Raw genomic sequence first — 16,980 nt, forward strand, 5'->3', positions numbered from 1 at the left:
AACCCGGATCTGTGACCAATCACAGCTGATAGCAGTGTACAACGGATTTGTGTCCAATCACAGCTGATTGCAGTGTAAACCTGATCTGTGACCAATCATAGCTGATCGCAGTGTAACCCGGATCTGTGACCAATCATAGCTGATCGCAATGTGTACACCGGATTTGTGACCAATCGCAGCTGATCACAGTGTAAACCGGATCTGTGTCCAATCATAGCTGATCGCAGTGTAACCCGGATCTGTGACCAATCACAGCTGATCACAGTGTACACCGGATTTGTGACCAATCATAGCTGATCGCAGTGTAACCTGGATTTGTGACCAATCACAGCTGATCGCAGTGTAACCCGGATCTGTGACCAATCATAGCTGATCGCAGTGTAAACCGGATCTGTGACCAATCGCAGCTGATCGCAGTGTAAACCGGATTTGTGACCAATCGCAGCTGATCGCAGTGTACACCTGATCTGTATCCAATCGCAGCTGATTGGCAGTGTAACCCGGATCTGTGACCAATCATAGCTGATCGCAATGTAACCCGGATTTGTGACCAATCACAGCTGATCGCAGTGTAACCCAGATCTGTGACTAATCACAGCTGATCGCAGTGTAACCCGGATCTGTGACCAATCACAGCTGATCGCAGTGTACACCGGATCTGTGACCAATCATAGCTGATCGCAGTGTACACCGGATTTGTGTCCAATCACAGCTGATTGCAGTGTAAACCTGATCTGTGACCAATCAAAGCTGATCGCAGTGTGACCCGGATCTGTGACCAATCATAGCTGATCGCAGTGTAACCCGGATCTGTGACCAATCACAGCTGATCGCAGTGTAAACCGGATCTGTGACCAATCACAGCTGATCGCAGTGTAAACAGGATCTGTGACCAATCACAGCTGATAGCAGTGTAACCCGGATCTGTGACCAATCACAGCTGATCGCAGTGTACACCGGATTTGTGACCAATCACAGCTGATCGCAGTGTAAACCGGATCTTTGGCCAATCACAGCTGATCGCAGTGTAAACCGGATCTGTATCCAATCACAGCTGATCGCAGTGTAAACCTGATCTGTGTCCAATCACAGCTGATCGCAGTGTAAACCGGATCTTTGGCCAATCACAGCTGATCGCAGTGTAAACCGGATCTGTATCCAATCACAGCTGATCGCAGTGTAAACCTGATCTGTGTCCAATCACAGCTGATCGCAGTGTAAACCGGATCTTTGGCCAATCACAGCTGATCGCAGTGTAAACCGGATCTGTATCCAATCACAGCTGATCGCAATGTAACCCGGATTTGTGACCAATCACAGCTGATCGCAGTGTAACCCGGATTTGCAGGTTATCGGCATTCCTCTCTTCACACTGACAGTGCGTGAGGAGAGCCGGTGAGCAGCAATCCACACCAGGGATATCTACACCGATGATCGGTGATGATCCATGCCCATCAGTGCAGCCTCATCAGTGCTCATCAGCGAAGGAGAAAAATTACTTATTTACACAATTTTATAACCTAAACTAAGAAAAAAACTTTTTATTTTTAATTTTTTTCAAAATTTTCGTTTGTTTAGCAAAAAATAAAAACCCTTGTGGTGATAAAATACCACCAAAAGAAAGGTCTATCTGTCTCAAAAAAATGATAAAAATTTCATATGGGTTCAGCATTGCACTGGTGGGCACTGACAAGCCTGTGAGGAGAGGAAAGCCGATAACTGGGAGCCTGTTCACATATCTCCGGAGTGGCCGTGGAGCAGAAGGGTCCTGTGCGTCTTTGGCTTCAGTGCCCATCAGTGCAGCCTCATCAGCACACATCAATGAAGAAGAAAAATTGTTTACAAAATTTTATAACAGAAACTAAGAAAAAACGCTTTTTTCTTTTTTTAACCACTTAAGCCCCGGAGGATTTGGCTGCTAAAAGACCAGGGGGTATTTTGCGATTCGGCACTGCGTGACTTTAATGGACAATTGCGCGGTCGTGCGACGCTGTACCTAAACAAATTTGACGTCCTTTTTTTCCCACAAACAGAGCTTTCTTTTGGTGGTATTTGATCACCTGTGCGATTTTTTGATCATGCGCTATAAACAAAAAAAGATTGTCAATTTTGCAAAAATAACAATATTTTTCACATTTTTTTTATATGAAATTCCCCAAAAAAAAAAATTTAAAAATCAAAATTTTTTAAAATTTTCGGCCAATTTGTTTTATGCTACCTATGTTTGGTAAAAAAAAAATCGCAAAAAGCGTATTTTGATTGGTTTGCGCAAAAGTTATTGCGTTTACTAACAAAGGGAAAGATTTTTGTCATTTTTGTTGTTTTTTTTTTTAACGCGTAATGGCGGCGATCTGCGATATTTTTTTTTTTTTTTTTTTTTGCGGTACTGCGACATTGCGGCGGACAGATCGGACCCTTGACTGACATTTGTGACACTTTTGGGGTTACCAGTGACATTACTACAGTAATCAGTGCTATATATATGCTCTGTTACTGTAAAAATACACTGGCAGGGAAGGGGTTAAAGCGGAGTTCCAGCCATTCACTCACCTGTCCAACGGTCCAGCGATGCGGCCGCCCGAAGCCTCGATCCTCTCCCTCGGCGCCGGCATCACTGCTGTGGGCACCCGGCTGTGACAGTTTGCGGCTTCACAGCCGGGTACCCACTGCGCATGCGCGAGTCGCGCTGCGCGCCGTGATTGGCCGGCAATCTTCTGGGACCTCTGACATGTCCCAGAAGATTGCAGGGAGGGAGGGGGAGAGGAGAACTTCCATTCATGGCGCCGCGGCGCTCCGAGCGGAAATGGGAGCGGGTACCTGTCAAAACTAGGTACCCGCTCCCCCCCCAAAAAAATGACATGCCAAATGTGGCATGTCAGGGGGTCAGGACTCCCTAAAGCGGAAGTTCCACTTTTGGGTGGAACTCCGCTTTAACTTTATTTGAGAGGAAGGGGCGGTGTGTGTCCCTAGGGGCGTGATTCTAACTGTGATTGGCTGTGGCTTGAGCTGTAGAAACAGTGATCAACGGTCCTACATAGTAGAACCGTGTGATCACAGTTTCTACACAGGGGAGAATGACAGGCAGCTTGTTTACATTAGCCGCCTGACTTTCTCCCTCTCCCCCGACGATCGCTGAGTGACCGGCGGACATCGGGTCCGCCGGTCACACGTGCGGAGGGGTCTGTGACCACGCGGGAGCGCGCCGCCGGAGGCGCGCGCTCGCTCGCTCCCCAGAGCCTCACAGGCTAGTGACGTACCCCTACGTCACTTTGCCTGTGAGGGGCTGACCGCCGCAGTATATGTACTTGCGGCGGTCGGCAAGTGGTTAAGCTTATTTCGATTAGCAAAAAGTAAAAACCCCTGTGGTGTATAACTACTTCAGCTCCGGAAGGTTTTACACCCTTCATGACCAGGCCGTTTTTTTGCGATACCGCACTGCGTTGCTTTACCTGAAAATTGCACGGTCGTGCGACACTGTACCCAAATAAAATCAAATTTTTTCATCAGTTAAGGCCAATTTGTATTCTGCTACATATTTTTGGTAAAAAAAAAATCCTAATAAGGCGTCTAATGATTGGTTTGTGCAAAAGTTATCTCGTCTACAAACTATGGGATAGATTTATGGTCTTTTTATTTTTTTAATTGTTTTTACTAGTAATGGCGGCGATCAACGTTTTTTAGCGGGACTGCAACATTGCGGCAGACAAATGATATTATATCGACCTAGCCAATCTTGTCAAGCACCACACCCCAAATATGGCATATGGTGAACAGAGGAGAAGAGAAACTGGGAGGTGCTTGGCTACCCCACTCGGCATACAGAAAAATTCATAAATCTATAAAATTGTGTTCTTTATTAGTATCAGAAAAGGAATTAAAATTAATTATTCAAATCTATCTCAACAAATATAACCCATACATCATAATACACAAATGGAAAAAAAAGATACAATATAAAAGAATCACCCCTCTCAATTAAAAAGCTCAATGTCTTCCATAGTTTCACTGTATGTACAGTGTACCCATGTAGATGTCGGAAGGCAGGGCTATGCCCAACGCGTTTCGCCTATATGGCTTCCTCAGGGGTATTATGTGAAGAGGGTTCAGAAAAAGAGGTAAAAAAAATTAGATTGAGATTTCAGAGGGGATATTTGACTTGTCCCAGGCTGATGATCTGCCAATATATCAATAAAAGAGAACCCTGTATGAAGAGGGGAAGACGCAGCAGGATATGTGCATGTGCATGGATGCCAGGATAGGCAATGATTGGTGACCAAAAGTAGAAGGAAATACGGTAGAACTCTCCTTACAAGGTGGATGGCGCTGGTTTCCATCTACGAAATGGATTTTAGCCTTTGCTGTTCCTTCTTCCCTGTATTATCCGTGTGACAACCCATTTCCGGCTGCAGTGTGCAGGCTCTCCACACACACGCAGATAGGGATTGTATTACACAAGGTGTGTGCACTTTGTTCCCCCTTCACGTGGCCCTATTTTAGTAAATCTGTAGAATATAAGAACACGCTCCTAAAATTACCCTGAGCTGAAATGTGTAGGAATTAGGGATCGACCGATTATCAGCAAAGCCGATATACAGTGCCTTGCGAAAGTATTCGGCCCCCTTGAACTTTTCAACCTTTTGCCACATTTCAGGCTTCAAACATAAAGATATAAAACTGTAATTTTTTGTGAAGAATCAACAAGTGGGACACAATCATGAAGTGGAACGAAATTTATTGGATATTTCAAACTTTGTTAACAAATAAAAAACTGAAAAATTGGGCGTGCAAAATTATTCAGCCCCTTTACTTTCAGTGCAGCAAACTCTCTCCAGAAGTTCAGTGAGGATCTCTGAATGATCCAATGTTGACCTAAATGACTAATGATGATAAATAGAATCCACCTGTGTGTAATCAAGTCTCTGTATAAATGCACCTGCACTGTGATAGTCTCAGAGGTCCGTGTAAAGCACAGAGAGCATCATGAAGAACAAGGAACACACCAGGCAGGTCCGAGATACTGTTGTGGAGAAGTTTAAAGCCGGATTTGGATACAAAAATATTTCCCAAGCTTTAAACATCCCAAGGAGTACTGTGCAAGCGATAATATTGAAATGGAAGGAGTATCAGACCACTGCAAATCTACGAAGACCTGGCCGTCCCTCTAAACTTTCAGCTCATACAAGGAGAAGACTGATCAGAGATGCAGCCAAGAGGCCCATGATCACTCTGGATGAACTGCAGAGATCTACAGCTGAGGTGGGAGACTTTGTCCATAGGACAACAATCAGTCGTATACTGCACAAATCTGGCCTTTATGGAAGAGTGGCAAGAAGAAAGCCATTTCTTAAAGATATCCATAAAAAGTGTCGTTTTAAGTTTGCCACAAGCCACCTGGGAGACACCAAACATGTGGAAGAAGGTGCTCTGGTCAGATGAAACCAAAATCAAACTTTTTGGCAACAATGCAAAACGTTATGTTTGGCGTAAAAGCAACACAGCTCATCACCCTGAACACACCATTCCCACTGTCAAACATGGTGGTGGCAGCATCATGGTTTGGGCCTGCTTTTCTTCAGCAGGGACAGGGAAGATGGTTAAAATTGATGGGAAGATGGATGGAGCCAAATACAGGACCATTCTGGAAGAAAACCTGATGGAGTCTGCAAAAGACCTGAGACTGGGACGGAGATTTGTCTTCCAACAAGACAATGATCCAAAACATGAAGCAAAATCTACAATGGAATGGTTCACAAATAAACATATCCAGGTGTTAGAATGGCCAAGTCAAAGTCCAGACCTGAATCCAATCGAGAATCTGTGGAAAGAACTAAAAACTGCTGTTCACAAACGCTCTCCATCCAACCTCACTGAGCTCGAGCTGTTTTGCAAGGAGGAATGGGCAAAAATGTCAGTCTCTTGATGTGCAAAACTGATAGAGACATACCCCAAGCGACTTACAGCTGTAATCGCAGCAAAAGGTGGCGCTACAAAGTATTAACTTAAGGGGGCTGAATAATTTTGCACGCCCAATTTTTCAGTTTTTTATTTGTTAAAAAATTTTGAAATATCCAATAAATTTCGTTCCACTTCATGATTGTGTCCCACTTGTTGTTGATTCTTCCCAAAAAATTACAGTTTTATATCTTTATGTTTGAAGTTTGAAATGTGGCAAAAGGTTGAAAAGTTCAAGGTGGCCGAATACTTTCGCAAGGCACTGTACCGAGGGCCGATATGCACTTTCCCCGATATATCGGAATCGGCCCCTGTGGTTACTGATATTGCTGATATTTTCAGAATGTGCTTGTACCGGAGTGATGCCTGCAGCTAGAGGCATCACCCCGGTGTCGGCTGTCTTGTAAGGACAACCCTGAGAAGCCGCTCGGCTGTCATTACAAGGAGCGGGAGGTGACGTACGCCCCTCCCGCCACCTTACGCGGCTCGCCCGTCCCATCGGGAGACCCGGGCATCCTACCTGCACGGCCGCCGAAGACCCGATCAAAGCCACATTGGGCTCTGATCAGGTCTCCATGTGAAAACCCGGAAGTGATGTCATGACATCACTTCCGGGTACGACGCCAGATTAAAAAAAATGACAGCATTCAAAACAGCCAAACTTGGCTGTTTTGAATGCTTTTAAGTGCAGAGGAGGAGTTTGGGGTCTTTTAGACCCCCCCCCCCCCCAGATCCCTCCACAAGAGTACCTGTCAAGTTAAAAAAACTAAAAAAATAATGTTTTTTAAATGTATGAAAATCTGTAATGTGAAGCGCCATCCAATCAACTTTGCTGCATTTGGCTGAATCTGGGCTGACAGTTTATCTCTAAACACTGCAGAATTCATCCGGCTGCTTCTGTCTTCTGTCACATCATCAATAAATGAATGTGAAAGAGAAAAGGAGGCGCAAACACCTAGTCCTAGTGCATCACCCTTGGACACCTTTAAAACTTTTTATTAAAATGCCAAAAACATACGCTGAGGAAGGGAGCGTGTCTCCCGAAACGTGTCAGTGGTCCAATTACAGGGATGATCACTTCCACATGTGGTGGACTCGTTCAATGCAATTTTTGCTCTTCATATCTGTGAGTATGTTTTTGGCATTTTAATAAAAAGTTTTAAAGGTGTCCAAGGGTAGTGCACTAGGTGTTTGCGCCTCCTTTTCCCTTTCACATGCACTTCTGATTGGAGTTCCCCGCCTGAGGAGAGCGGCACGTCCAGTAGTCCCATCGGAGTGAGCGCTTGGGCGATTCCGTTGTTTGGTGTCCATTGATGATGGTCCAATGACCCAGTGCCACTGGAAGCCATGCATACCCATGCCATCACACTGCCTCCACCATGTTTTACAGATGAGCTTTGGATCGTGAGCTGTTCCAAGTCTTCTCCACACTTTTTTTCTTCCCGTCATTCTGGTAGAGACTAATCCTAGTTTCATCCGTCCAAAGAATGCTTTTCCAGAACTGGTCTGGCTTTTTTAGATGTTTTATGGCAAAGTCTAATCTGGCTTTTCTATTCTTCAGGCTTATGAATGGTTTTCACCTTGTGGTGAACCCTCTGTATTTGTTCTTGTGAAGTCTTCTCTTGATTGTAGACTTTGACAATGATACGCCCACCTCCTGGAGAGTGTCCTTCACTTGTCTGGATGTTGTGAATAGGATTTTCTTTACAATAGAGAGGATCCTGCGATCATCCACCATTGTTGTCTTCCGCGGACATCCACGCCTTTTTATGTTGGTGAGCTCACCAGTGCGTTCTTCTTTCTTCAGACTGTACCCAACTGTTGATTTGGCTACTCCTAATGTTGCTGCCTTCTCTCTGATGGATTTGTTTCGTTTTTGAAGCCTAAGAGCCGGTTCACACTACCACGACCAGAAAGTCGCCCGTGACTTGAAGAGACTTGTTTTGAGACTTGGATGAGACTTGGATGAGACTTGGATGAGACTTGGATGAGACTTGGATGAGACTTGGATGAGACTTGGAAGAGACTTGGAAGAGACTTGGAAGAGACTTGGAAGAGACTTGGAAGAGACTTGGATGAGACTTGGATGAGACTTGGATGAGACTTGGATGAGACTTGGATGAGACTTGGATGAGACTTGGATGAGACTTGGATGAGACTTGGATGAGACTTGGAAGAGACTTGTGCACTACTTTAAAGAGACAGGCGACGTTGTCTGTGGGGAATGCCTGGCTAATCTTTCTTCTTCCTGGAAAGTCTGATAACAAGTCATGTCAATTAAGATAAGGAGGCGACTCCCATTGAAGTATATGGGACAGTCGGATCACAGGTCGCCTCAAAGTAGTACAGGACCCTTTTCTGAAGTCGGAGCGACTTCAGTAGTGCCAATTAAGACGGCACTGATTGATTAACATTGCTTTTGTTATGTCAAGCAACCTGGGGCTACACAAGTCGCCTCACAAATCGTGCTAGTGTGAATGGGCTCTTACAATGGCCTGTTTCACTTGTATGGACAGTTCCTTTGAACACACGATGTAGGTTCACATCAATAGATTCCGAATGAAAATACCACACTTAGAATCAACTCCAGACCTTTTACCTGCTTTAACACTTGCCGACCGCCTCCAGTATATTTACTGCGGCAGTCAGCCGCTCCTGGGCAAACCGACGTAGATCTACGTTGCTCGTCCAGGAGCCTATAGGGGGCGAGTGTGCGCCGCCGGAGGCGCGCTCCCGCTCCCGCCCCCGCTCGTTCACGGACATCCCCGCGCGTGTGACTGGCGGCTCCGATGTTTTCCAGCCACTAGCGATCTCCCGCAGGAGAGGGAGAAGGACGGACGGCTGATGTAAACACAGCCGTCTGTCATTCTCCCTGATGTAAGTACAGAGATTATGCGATCCTGCAATATAGGATCGTATGCCTCTGTGGTTACATCACAAGCCACGCCCTCCCACAGTTAGAATTACGCCCCTAGGGATACATTTAACCCACTGATCACCAATAAAGTTAAACTCTTCCCTGCCAGTGTAATTTTTACAGTAACAGTGCATATTTATAGCACTGATTACTGTAGTAATGTCACTGGTACTCCCATAAGTGTCAATGTCAGTCAGGGGTCCGATCTGTCCGCCGCAATGTCGCAGTCCCGCAAAAAAAAAAATTGCAGATCGCAGCCATTACTAGTTAAAAAAAAAAAACAATAAAAATTACATAAATCTTTCCCGTAGTTAGTAAACGCAATAACTTTTGCGCAAACCAATCAAAATACGCTTTTTGCAACTTTTTTTTTCCACCAAAAATATGTAGCAGAAAACAAATTGGCCTAAAATATTAAATTTTGATTTTTAAATTTTTTTTTTGGGGGGGGGGGGGGATTTCATATAAAAAAAAAAAATGTGAAAAATATTGTTATTTTTTCAGAATTGTCGCTATTTTTTTGTTTATAGCGCAAAAAGTAAAAATCGCACAGGTGATCAAATACCACCAAAAGAAAGCTCTGTTTGTGGGAAAAATAGGACGTCAATTTTATTTGGGTAAAGCGTCGCACGATCGTGCAATTGTCCGTTAAAATCACGCAGTGCCGAATCGCTACATAGGGCCTGGTCTTTGAGCAGCCAAATCCTCCGGGGCTAAAGTGGTTAAAGAGGTTGTTCCTATAGGTGAGCCTTTAATAAGTCTTTCCTATAGGTACTGTAAATATCTCCTAAACGTTCACCGTTTAGGAGATATTTACTTTTAATGCAGCCGATGACATCATCGGCACTTGCGCTCTGAAGGAACGGCCTTCTGTGCCTTTCCTTCAGAGTCCTGAGCCGTGAACAGCGGCTCCCGCGCGGGAGTGATGTAATCGCGCCTCCGGCCAATCAGATGGCCTGAGGACGCGAACCAGGAAGCAGGACGGCTGAACATGTCGGCCGTCCAGTCGCTGCGCAGGCGGCACTGCGCAGGGCTTCGTTCTAAGGTCAGATTTTCATAATCAGCTAGTATGTGATGCATACTAGCTCATTATGCCTTTGTCTTACAGGTTTTTTTTTTTTTCTCATTTTTTTTTTTGTGCAGGGTTAACATGCTCTTTAACCACTTTACGTCTGCCTGCAGTAATATTACTGCGGCAAAGTGGCTCGTTATCGTCTGACGACGTAGTACTACGTCGTCAGACACTCCCCCTTCTCGGCGGCGCGCGCGCGCTGCCGGAGGCTCGCTCCCGGTGTATTCAGTCACAGTGGGAGTCGGGCCAGGGGAGGAACAGCGGCGATTGCCGCTGCTCTTCCCCCGATCATCGGGGATCTAGTGTGGAGATCCGCCTGCTTGTGTAAACACAAGCGGGCGGATCTCCTAAGTGACAGGCAGGGTCAGATTGCAGGGTTCAGCATAGCTCAACCCTGGATCTGTCCCTGTGTCACTCAGTCCCCTCCCCCCACACACGTCAGTAAGCACCAGGCATACATTAACCCCTCCCTCTCCAATAAAAATTAACCCCTTCCCTGCCAGTGTCATTTTTACAGTAACAGTGCATATTTATAGCACTGATTACTGCAGTAATGTCACTGGTACCCCCAAAAGTGTCAAAAATGTCAGTCAAGGGTCCGATCTGTCCGCCGCAATGTCGCAGTCCCGCAAAAAAAAACGCAGATCGCCGCCATTACGCGTTAAAAAAAAAACACCAAAAATGACAGAAATCTTTCCCTTAGTTAGCAAACGCAATAACTTTTGCGCAAACCAATCAAAATACGCTTATTGTGAATTTTTTTACCAAACATAGGTAGCAGAAAACAAATTGGCCAAAAATTTAAAAAAATTTTGATTTTTACATTTTTTTGGGGGGGAATTTCATATAAAAAAATTTGAAAAATATTGTTGTTTTTTCAAAATTTACGCTCTTTTTTTTTGTTTATAGCGCAAAAAGTAAAAAACGCACAGGTGATCAAATACCACCAAAAGAAAGCTCTGTTTGTGGGGAAAAAAAGGACATAAATTTCGTTTGGGTACAGCGTCGCACAACCGCGCAATTGTAAGTTAAAGTCGCACAGCGCCGAATCCCAAAAAGTGGCCCAGACGTAAGACAGCAAAATCCTCCGGTGGTAAAGTGGTTAATTGATGAAGAAATAACGAAGGAGTAGCCCATACCTGGCCATGAAACGGCTTTTGTCCAATTACTTTTGGTCCTTGAAAAAGGGGTGGGTGGCTATTCTTAACAGGTGTATTTCCTAAACTCCTCCTCCGATTTGGATGTACATACCCTCAAATTAAACCCGAGAGTGCGCACTTTCAGCCCATAGCCGTTATATAATTATAGCGTGAATGTGTTTTAGTCAATAACTGAAAATTACTAAAATTGTGCCTGTGTCCAAATATATGCAGCTTGGATATTTTGCAGGGACCTGACCCAGCATGTGCGGCCGCGGTTTTGTGCCTGAGGTCCGGTGCGTTTCTGTTCACCGGTTTAGGTGTGATTCAGGTCCGAATTTTTTTTGCCTGAAATTCTGACCCAAAAACGCACAGGACCCTTTTGCAATTCACACCATGGCCGACTCGGACCTGTGTGAACCGGCACCATTGAGAGCCGGTCACACCCGCGTGTCATGCAAATTGGATGCAGTGAAAACCGCATCCAATTTTCACATATGTGAACCCAGCCTAGTGGTTAAGTATTAGGTGGGGGGTCTACAACTTGTATGAACATTTAGGCTGTATGAAGACCATTGTCTAAGGCTGGCCATACATTTGTCAAATTTCGAAAGAACATTCTATCGAAAATCAGAAATTTTGTGCGTTTTGCGATTCATTGGCGCTACCATTGATTTTGAAATTTGACCGACCAAGCCTTCAATTTCACCTCATATTGCTACAGAAAAAGAATTTTCGTGGCCTGGGAATCTTCTTTTCCTTCCAGGAATCTTCTTTTCCTTCCAGGAATTTTCTTTTCTTCCAGGAATTTTCTTTTCCTTCCAGGAATCTTCTTTTCCTTCCAGGAATCTTCTTTTCTTCCAGGAATTTTCTTTTCCTTCCAGGAATTTTCTTTTCCTTCCAGGAATCTTCTTTTCTCGCGCTCATGCACATTTTCTTTTTCGATTATATTTCTTGCACGATTCTCCCATCATTGATTAGAAAATCGTTTGTTTTTCAAAAAATTTCCAACATGCCGATCACTCAAATTCCATGACCGCACAAAAATCTGCCGTTGCTTCGGCCCACTAATGGTGTGAAATTTGAACTAAAATTCTTCGATGTGATTTTTGAAAGAAAATTCTTTCAAAATTCGACCCATGTATGGCCAGCCTAAGGCTCTGCTCACACATATGCGAATTGGATGCGTTTTGAACCGCATCTGATTCGCATGACTTGTGAAATAAGATTGATTTCTGTTGAAGCCGTTCACATATGTGCGGTGCATCCGCAGTGCGAATTTAATGAGTCATGTGCGTTTTCTGAGCGCTGCAATGCGGTTCAGGTGCAAATTCCAGGCTCATTGAGTTCTATGAGAACGCTGCTGAATCGCACATGTGTTCAGTTTTGTTCAGGATCCAGTTTAGGATTCGGTTCAGGATTCAGGCTGGGTTCACATATATGCGAATTGGATTCGGTTTGCATGACAGGCGAGTGTGACCGGATCTCAATTGAGCCGGTTCACACGTCTGGGGTGCCCACGGTGCAAATTCTAAAATGGTCCTGTGCATTTTTGGGACCGGTTCAGATGCGAATTCAGGAAAAAATTGGGACCTAAATTTCACCTGAACCGGTGAACAGAAAGGCACCGGACCCCATGCTGGGAATCGCACCCGGCCTCCGTTCAAGATTTGGTTCAGTATTTGGTAGTTGGTCGCATTGCTGTGCAGATCACATGCAATGTCTGTGCGATGCAAATTCAGCCATGCAAACTTTGTGGCTGAATTTGCATCGCATTCGGCCAAAAATGGTGCAGGACCCTTTTTTTGGCCCGCACTGGAATCAGATCGCATGGGTGTTCACACCCATGCGATGCGATTCCTGCATTTGACAGTTCGCAATGTGAATTGATCTGAGGGTGTCATTAACTTTGTATTGATACCCACAAAGGTTGGCAGGGGGCAGTGTGAACTGCCTGTCTGAGACATGCGATGCGGGAACATGCACTGGAATCGCACTGGTTCCCACATAGCAATAGTGTGAACCCAGCCTCAGTTCAGTTTAGGATTCGGGTTCTGGCTGGGTTCACACTATTGCGATGTGGGAACCAGCAGGATTCCAGTGTGGGTTCCCCCATCGCATGTCTCTCGGAGGCAGTTCACACTGCCCTATGGGAACTGCTGCAGGTGTCAATGTAAAGTTGACACCCCCAGATCGGATCGCAGTGCGGACTGCCAAATGGTGCGGGAATTGGATCACATGTGTGGACAACACCCATGCGATCTGATTCCAGTGGGGATCAAAAAAGGGTTTGTATGGCTGAATTAGCATTGCACAGACATCGCATGTGATCTGCACAGCAATGCAGTGCGAATCGCGTGATGTCTGATATCTCAATAGCGTGAACTCAGGCTCAGGATTCAGTCCATTATATGGTTGGGTTAACACTATTTGCGGCGCGGCTCGCAGCAGGGGGTTTGGTGCGTCCCTGTTCACCGTTTCAGGGGCGAATCAGGTGCGAATTTTTGCTTGAATTCGGACCTGAAATGGAGCCAAAGACGCATGGGACCCTTATGCAATACGCTCTACGGCCGCCCCCGAGATGTGTGGACCGGCTCCATCGAGGGCCCGTCACACTCTCCTGTCATGCGAATTGGATGCCGGGAAACCCACATCCAATTTGCATAAGTGTGAACCCAACCTGACATCAGGATCAGGTCAGGATTTGATCAGTATCCGGTCAGGATTTGATCAGTATCAGGTCAGGATTGGATCAGTATCAGGTCAGGATTTGATCAGTATCCGGTCAGGATTTGATCAGTATCAGGTCAGGATTGGATCAGTATCAGGTCAGGATTGGATCAGTATCAGGTCAGGATTTGATCAGTATCCGGTCAGGATTTGATCAGTATCAGGTCAGGATTTGATCAGTATCAGGTCAGGATTTGATCAGTATCAGGTCAGGATTGGATCAGTATCAGGTCAGGATTGGATCAGTATCAGGTCAGGATTGGATCAGTATCCGGTCAGGATTTGATCAGTATCCGGTCAGGATTTGATCAGTATCAGGTCAGGATTGGATCAGTATCAGGTCAGGTTTATATCAGGATCAGGTCAGGATTTGATCAGTATGAGGTCAGGTTTAGGCTGGGTTCACACTTGAAACAGATGCGGCTGACCACTTGGGGTCCAGTGAATCCCTGTTCTCCGCTTCAAGGACGAATAAGGCCCGAATGGTTGCCTGAATTCAGACCTGAAACGGAGCCAAAGACACACAGGACCCCTGTGCAATCGACTCCGCACCCGCCCCCGAGATGTGTGAACCGGCTCCATCGAGAGCCCATCACACTCTCCTGTCATGCGTATTGGTTGTGGGGAAACCTGCATCCCATTCACAGAAGTGTGAACCCAGCCAAACATCAGGATCGGGTCAGGTTTACATCAGGATCAGGTCAGGATTACATCAGGATCAGGTCAGGATTTGATCAGGATCAGGCCAGGTTTATATCGGTATCAGGCCAGGATTATATCAGTATCGGGTCAGGATTTGATCAGTTTCCGGTCAGGATTTGATCAGTATCGGGTCAGGATTTGATCAGTATCGGGTCAGGATTTGATCAGTATCGGGTCAGGATTTGATCCGTATCGGGTCAGGATTTGATCAGTATCGGGTCAGGATTATATCCGTATCAGGTCAGGATTTGATCAGTATCGGGGTCAGGATTTGATCAGTATTAGGTCAGGATTACATCGGAATCAAATCAGGATTTGATCAGTATCAGGTCAGGTTTATATCGGTATCAGGTCAAGATTTGATCAGTATCAGGTCAGGTTTATATCAGTATCAGGTCAGGATTACTTTAGGATCAGGTCAAGATTTGATCAGCATCAGGCCAGGTTTAGATCAGTCGGGTCAGGATTGGATCCGGTCAGGATTTGATCAGTATCCGGTCAGTATTTGATCAGTATCAGGCCAGGTTTATATCAGTATCAGGTCAGGATTTAATCGGTATTAGGTCAGGACTGGATCAGATCAGGATTAGGTCAGGATTTGATCAGTATCGGGTAGGATTTAATCAGTATCAGTTCAGGATTTGATCAGCATCAGGTCAGGATTTGATCAGCATCAGGCCAGGTTTATATCGGTATCAGGCCAGGATTATATCAGTATCGGGTCAGGATTTGATCAGTTTCCGGTCAGGATTTGATCAGTATCGGGTCAGGATTTGATCAGTATCGGGTCAGGATTTGATCAGTATCGGGTCAGGATTTGATCCGTATCGGGTCAGGATTTGATCAGTATCGGGTCAGGATTATATCCGTATCAGGTCAGGATTTGATCAGTATCGGGGTCAGGATTTGATCAGTATTAGGTCAGGATTACATCGGAATCAAATCAGGATTTGATCAGTATCAGGTCAGGTTTATATCGGTATCAGGTCAAGATTTGATCAGTATCAGGTCAGGTTTATATCAGTATCAGGTCAGGATTACTTTAGGATCAGGTCAAGATTTGATCAGCATCAGGCCAGGTTTAGATCAGTCGGGTCAGGATTGGATCCGGTCAGGATTTGATCAGTATCCGGTCAGTATTTGATCAGTATCAGGCCAGGTTTATATCAGTATCAGGTCAGGATTTAATCGGTATTAGGTCAGGACTGGATCAGATCAGGATTAGGTCAGGATTTGATCAGTATCGGGTAGGATTTAATCAGTATCAGTTCAGGATTTGATCAGCATCAGGTCAGGATTTGATCAGCATCAGGCCAGGTTTATATCGGTATCAGGTCAGGTTTATATCAGTATCAGGTCAGGTTTATATTAGTATCAGGTCAGGATTTGATCAGTATCAGGCCAGGTTTATATCGGTATCAGGTCAGGATTTGATCAGTATCAGGTCAGGATTATATCAGTATCAGGTCAGGTTTATATCAGTATCAGGTCAGGTTTATATTAGTATCAGGTCAGGATTTGATCAGTATCAGGCCAGGTTTATATCGGTATCAGGTCAGGACTGGATCAGATCAGGATTTGATCAGTATCAGGTCAGGATTTAAAGAAATTATATATTTTTAAAAAAAAAAAACTGTCCATTTCGTTTTTTAAAGTGCATCCTAAATTTTCGTTTTCGGCCCAGAATTTTTATTTTCGTTGCATCACTACTTTTAAGTATTCCTCTGTGATCACCGTTTTTCTGTTTTCCAGGAACCACTCCGTATGTATGGGAGCCACCATCACTACCTCAGAGTATTCCATCAAAGTTGCCGATGTGGCCAAAGTCAGGACATTGAATGCCATGGCAAAGAATTTCCTGTGATGTGACACGTCGTCCTCTAGGGGGAGCTGAAGTCGTGAGATTGAGAAGGCGTAGCAGAGACGTCTTACTGCTAAATTCTGCTGGCTGGTGGACGGACAGGTCGATGGGGGACAGGCCTTGGTGGAAATGCTGCTGCATGTTGGGCTCTTGTACTAATGATTGAGGGGATTGGATGAGGGATGTGGCTCATTGATCAGCAGAACTGTTATTGTTCAGTGGATAGACCATACCTGGGCACACAAATATTGTGACCCCCGCAGTGGGTACATTGTGAGTATAAAGTCATTCCTTCCCTTTATGCTGTGTTTAGAATTCTTCAAGATCCACAAATATCATGTCAGTCTTCGTTGTCTTCTAGCAGAGAATACACATAGCTCAGAGATGGACACTCCCTGCACACACGGTCTTATTTATCAGTGTCTCAGTGTCGGAATCTTCATCGCTGGTCTGATGCTCCCTTTTCTTCTGTTCAGGGTGGCACAGACCCCCCCCCCCCCCCCCCCAGACACTAATAAAGGACACACAGGTAAGATGGGCTGCATTCAGTGACCAATACGTTTTCCAACGCGTTTCGTCAAAAGAAGTTGGTCCCTGATGAATCGGC

The 16,980-nt window shown here is 45.2% G+C and overlaps 1 protein-coding gene across 1 annotated transcript in view; it reads left to right on the forward strand.

The window, feature by feature from the left end:
- Positions 1-16,660, forward strand: part of CUTC (cutC copper transporter) — a 62,098-nt gene extending 45,438 nt beyond the window's left edge. The window contains exon 9 of the mRNA XM_082268280.1: positions 16,265-16,660. Coding sequence (XP_082124406.1) covers positions 16,265-16,376 — 112 coding nt within the window. The 3' untranslated portion in view covers positions 16,377-16,660. The remainder of the gene's footprint in view (positions 1-16,264) is intronic.
- The last annotated feature ends 320 nt before the right edge of the window (positions 16,661-16,980 follow it).

This window comes from Pelophylax lessonae (assembly GCF_965119305.1).
Source record: "Pelophylax lessonae genome assembly, chromosome: 9".
NCBI classification, from domain to species: domain Eukaryota; kingdom Metazoa; phylum Chordata; class Amphibia; order Anura; family Ranidae; genus Pelophylax; species Pelophylax lessonae.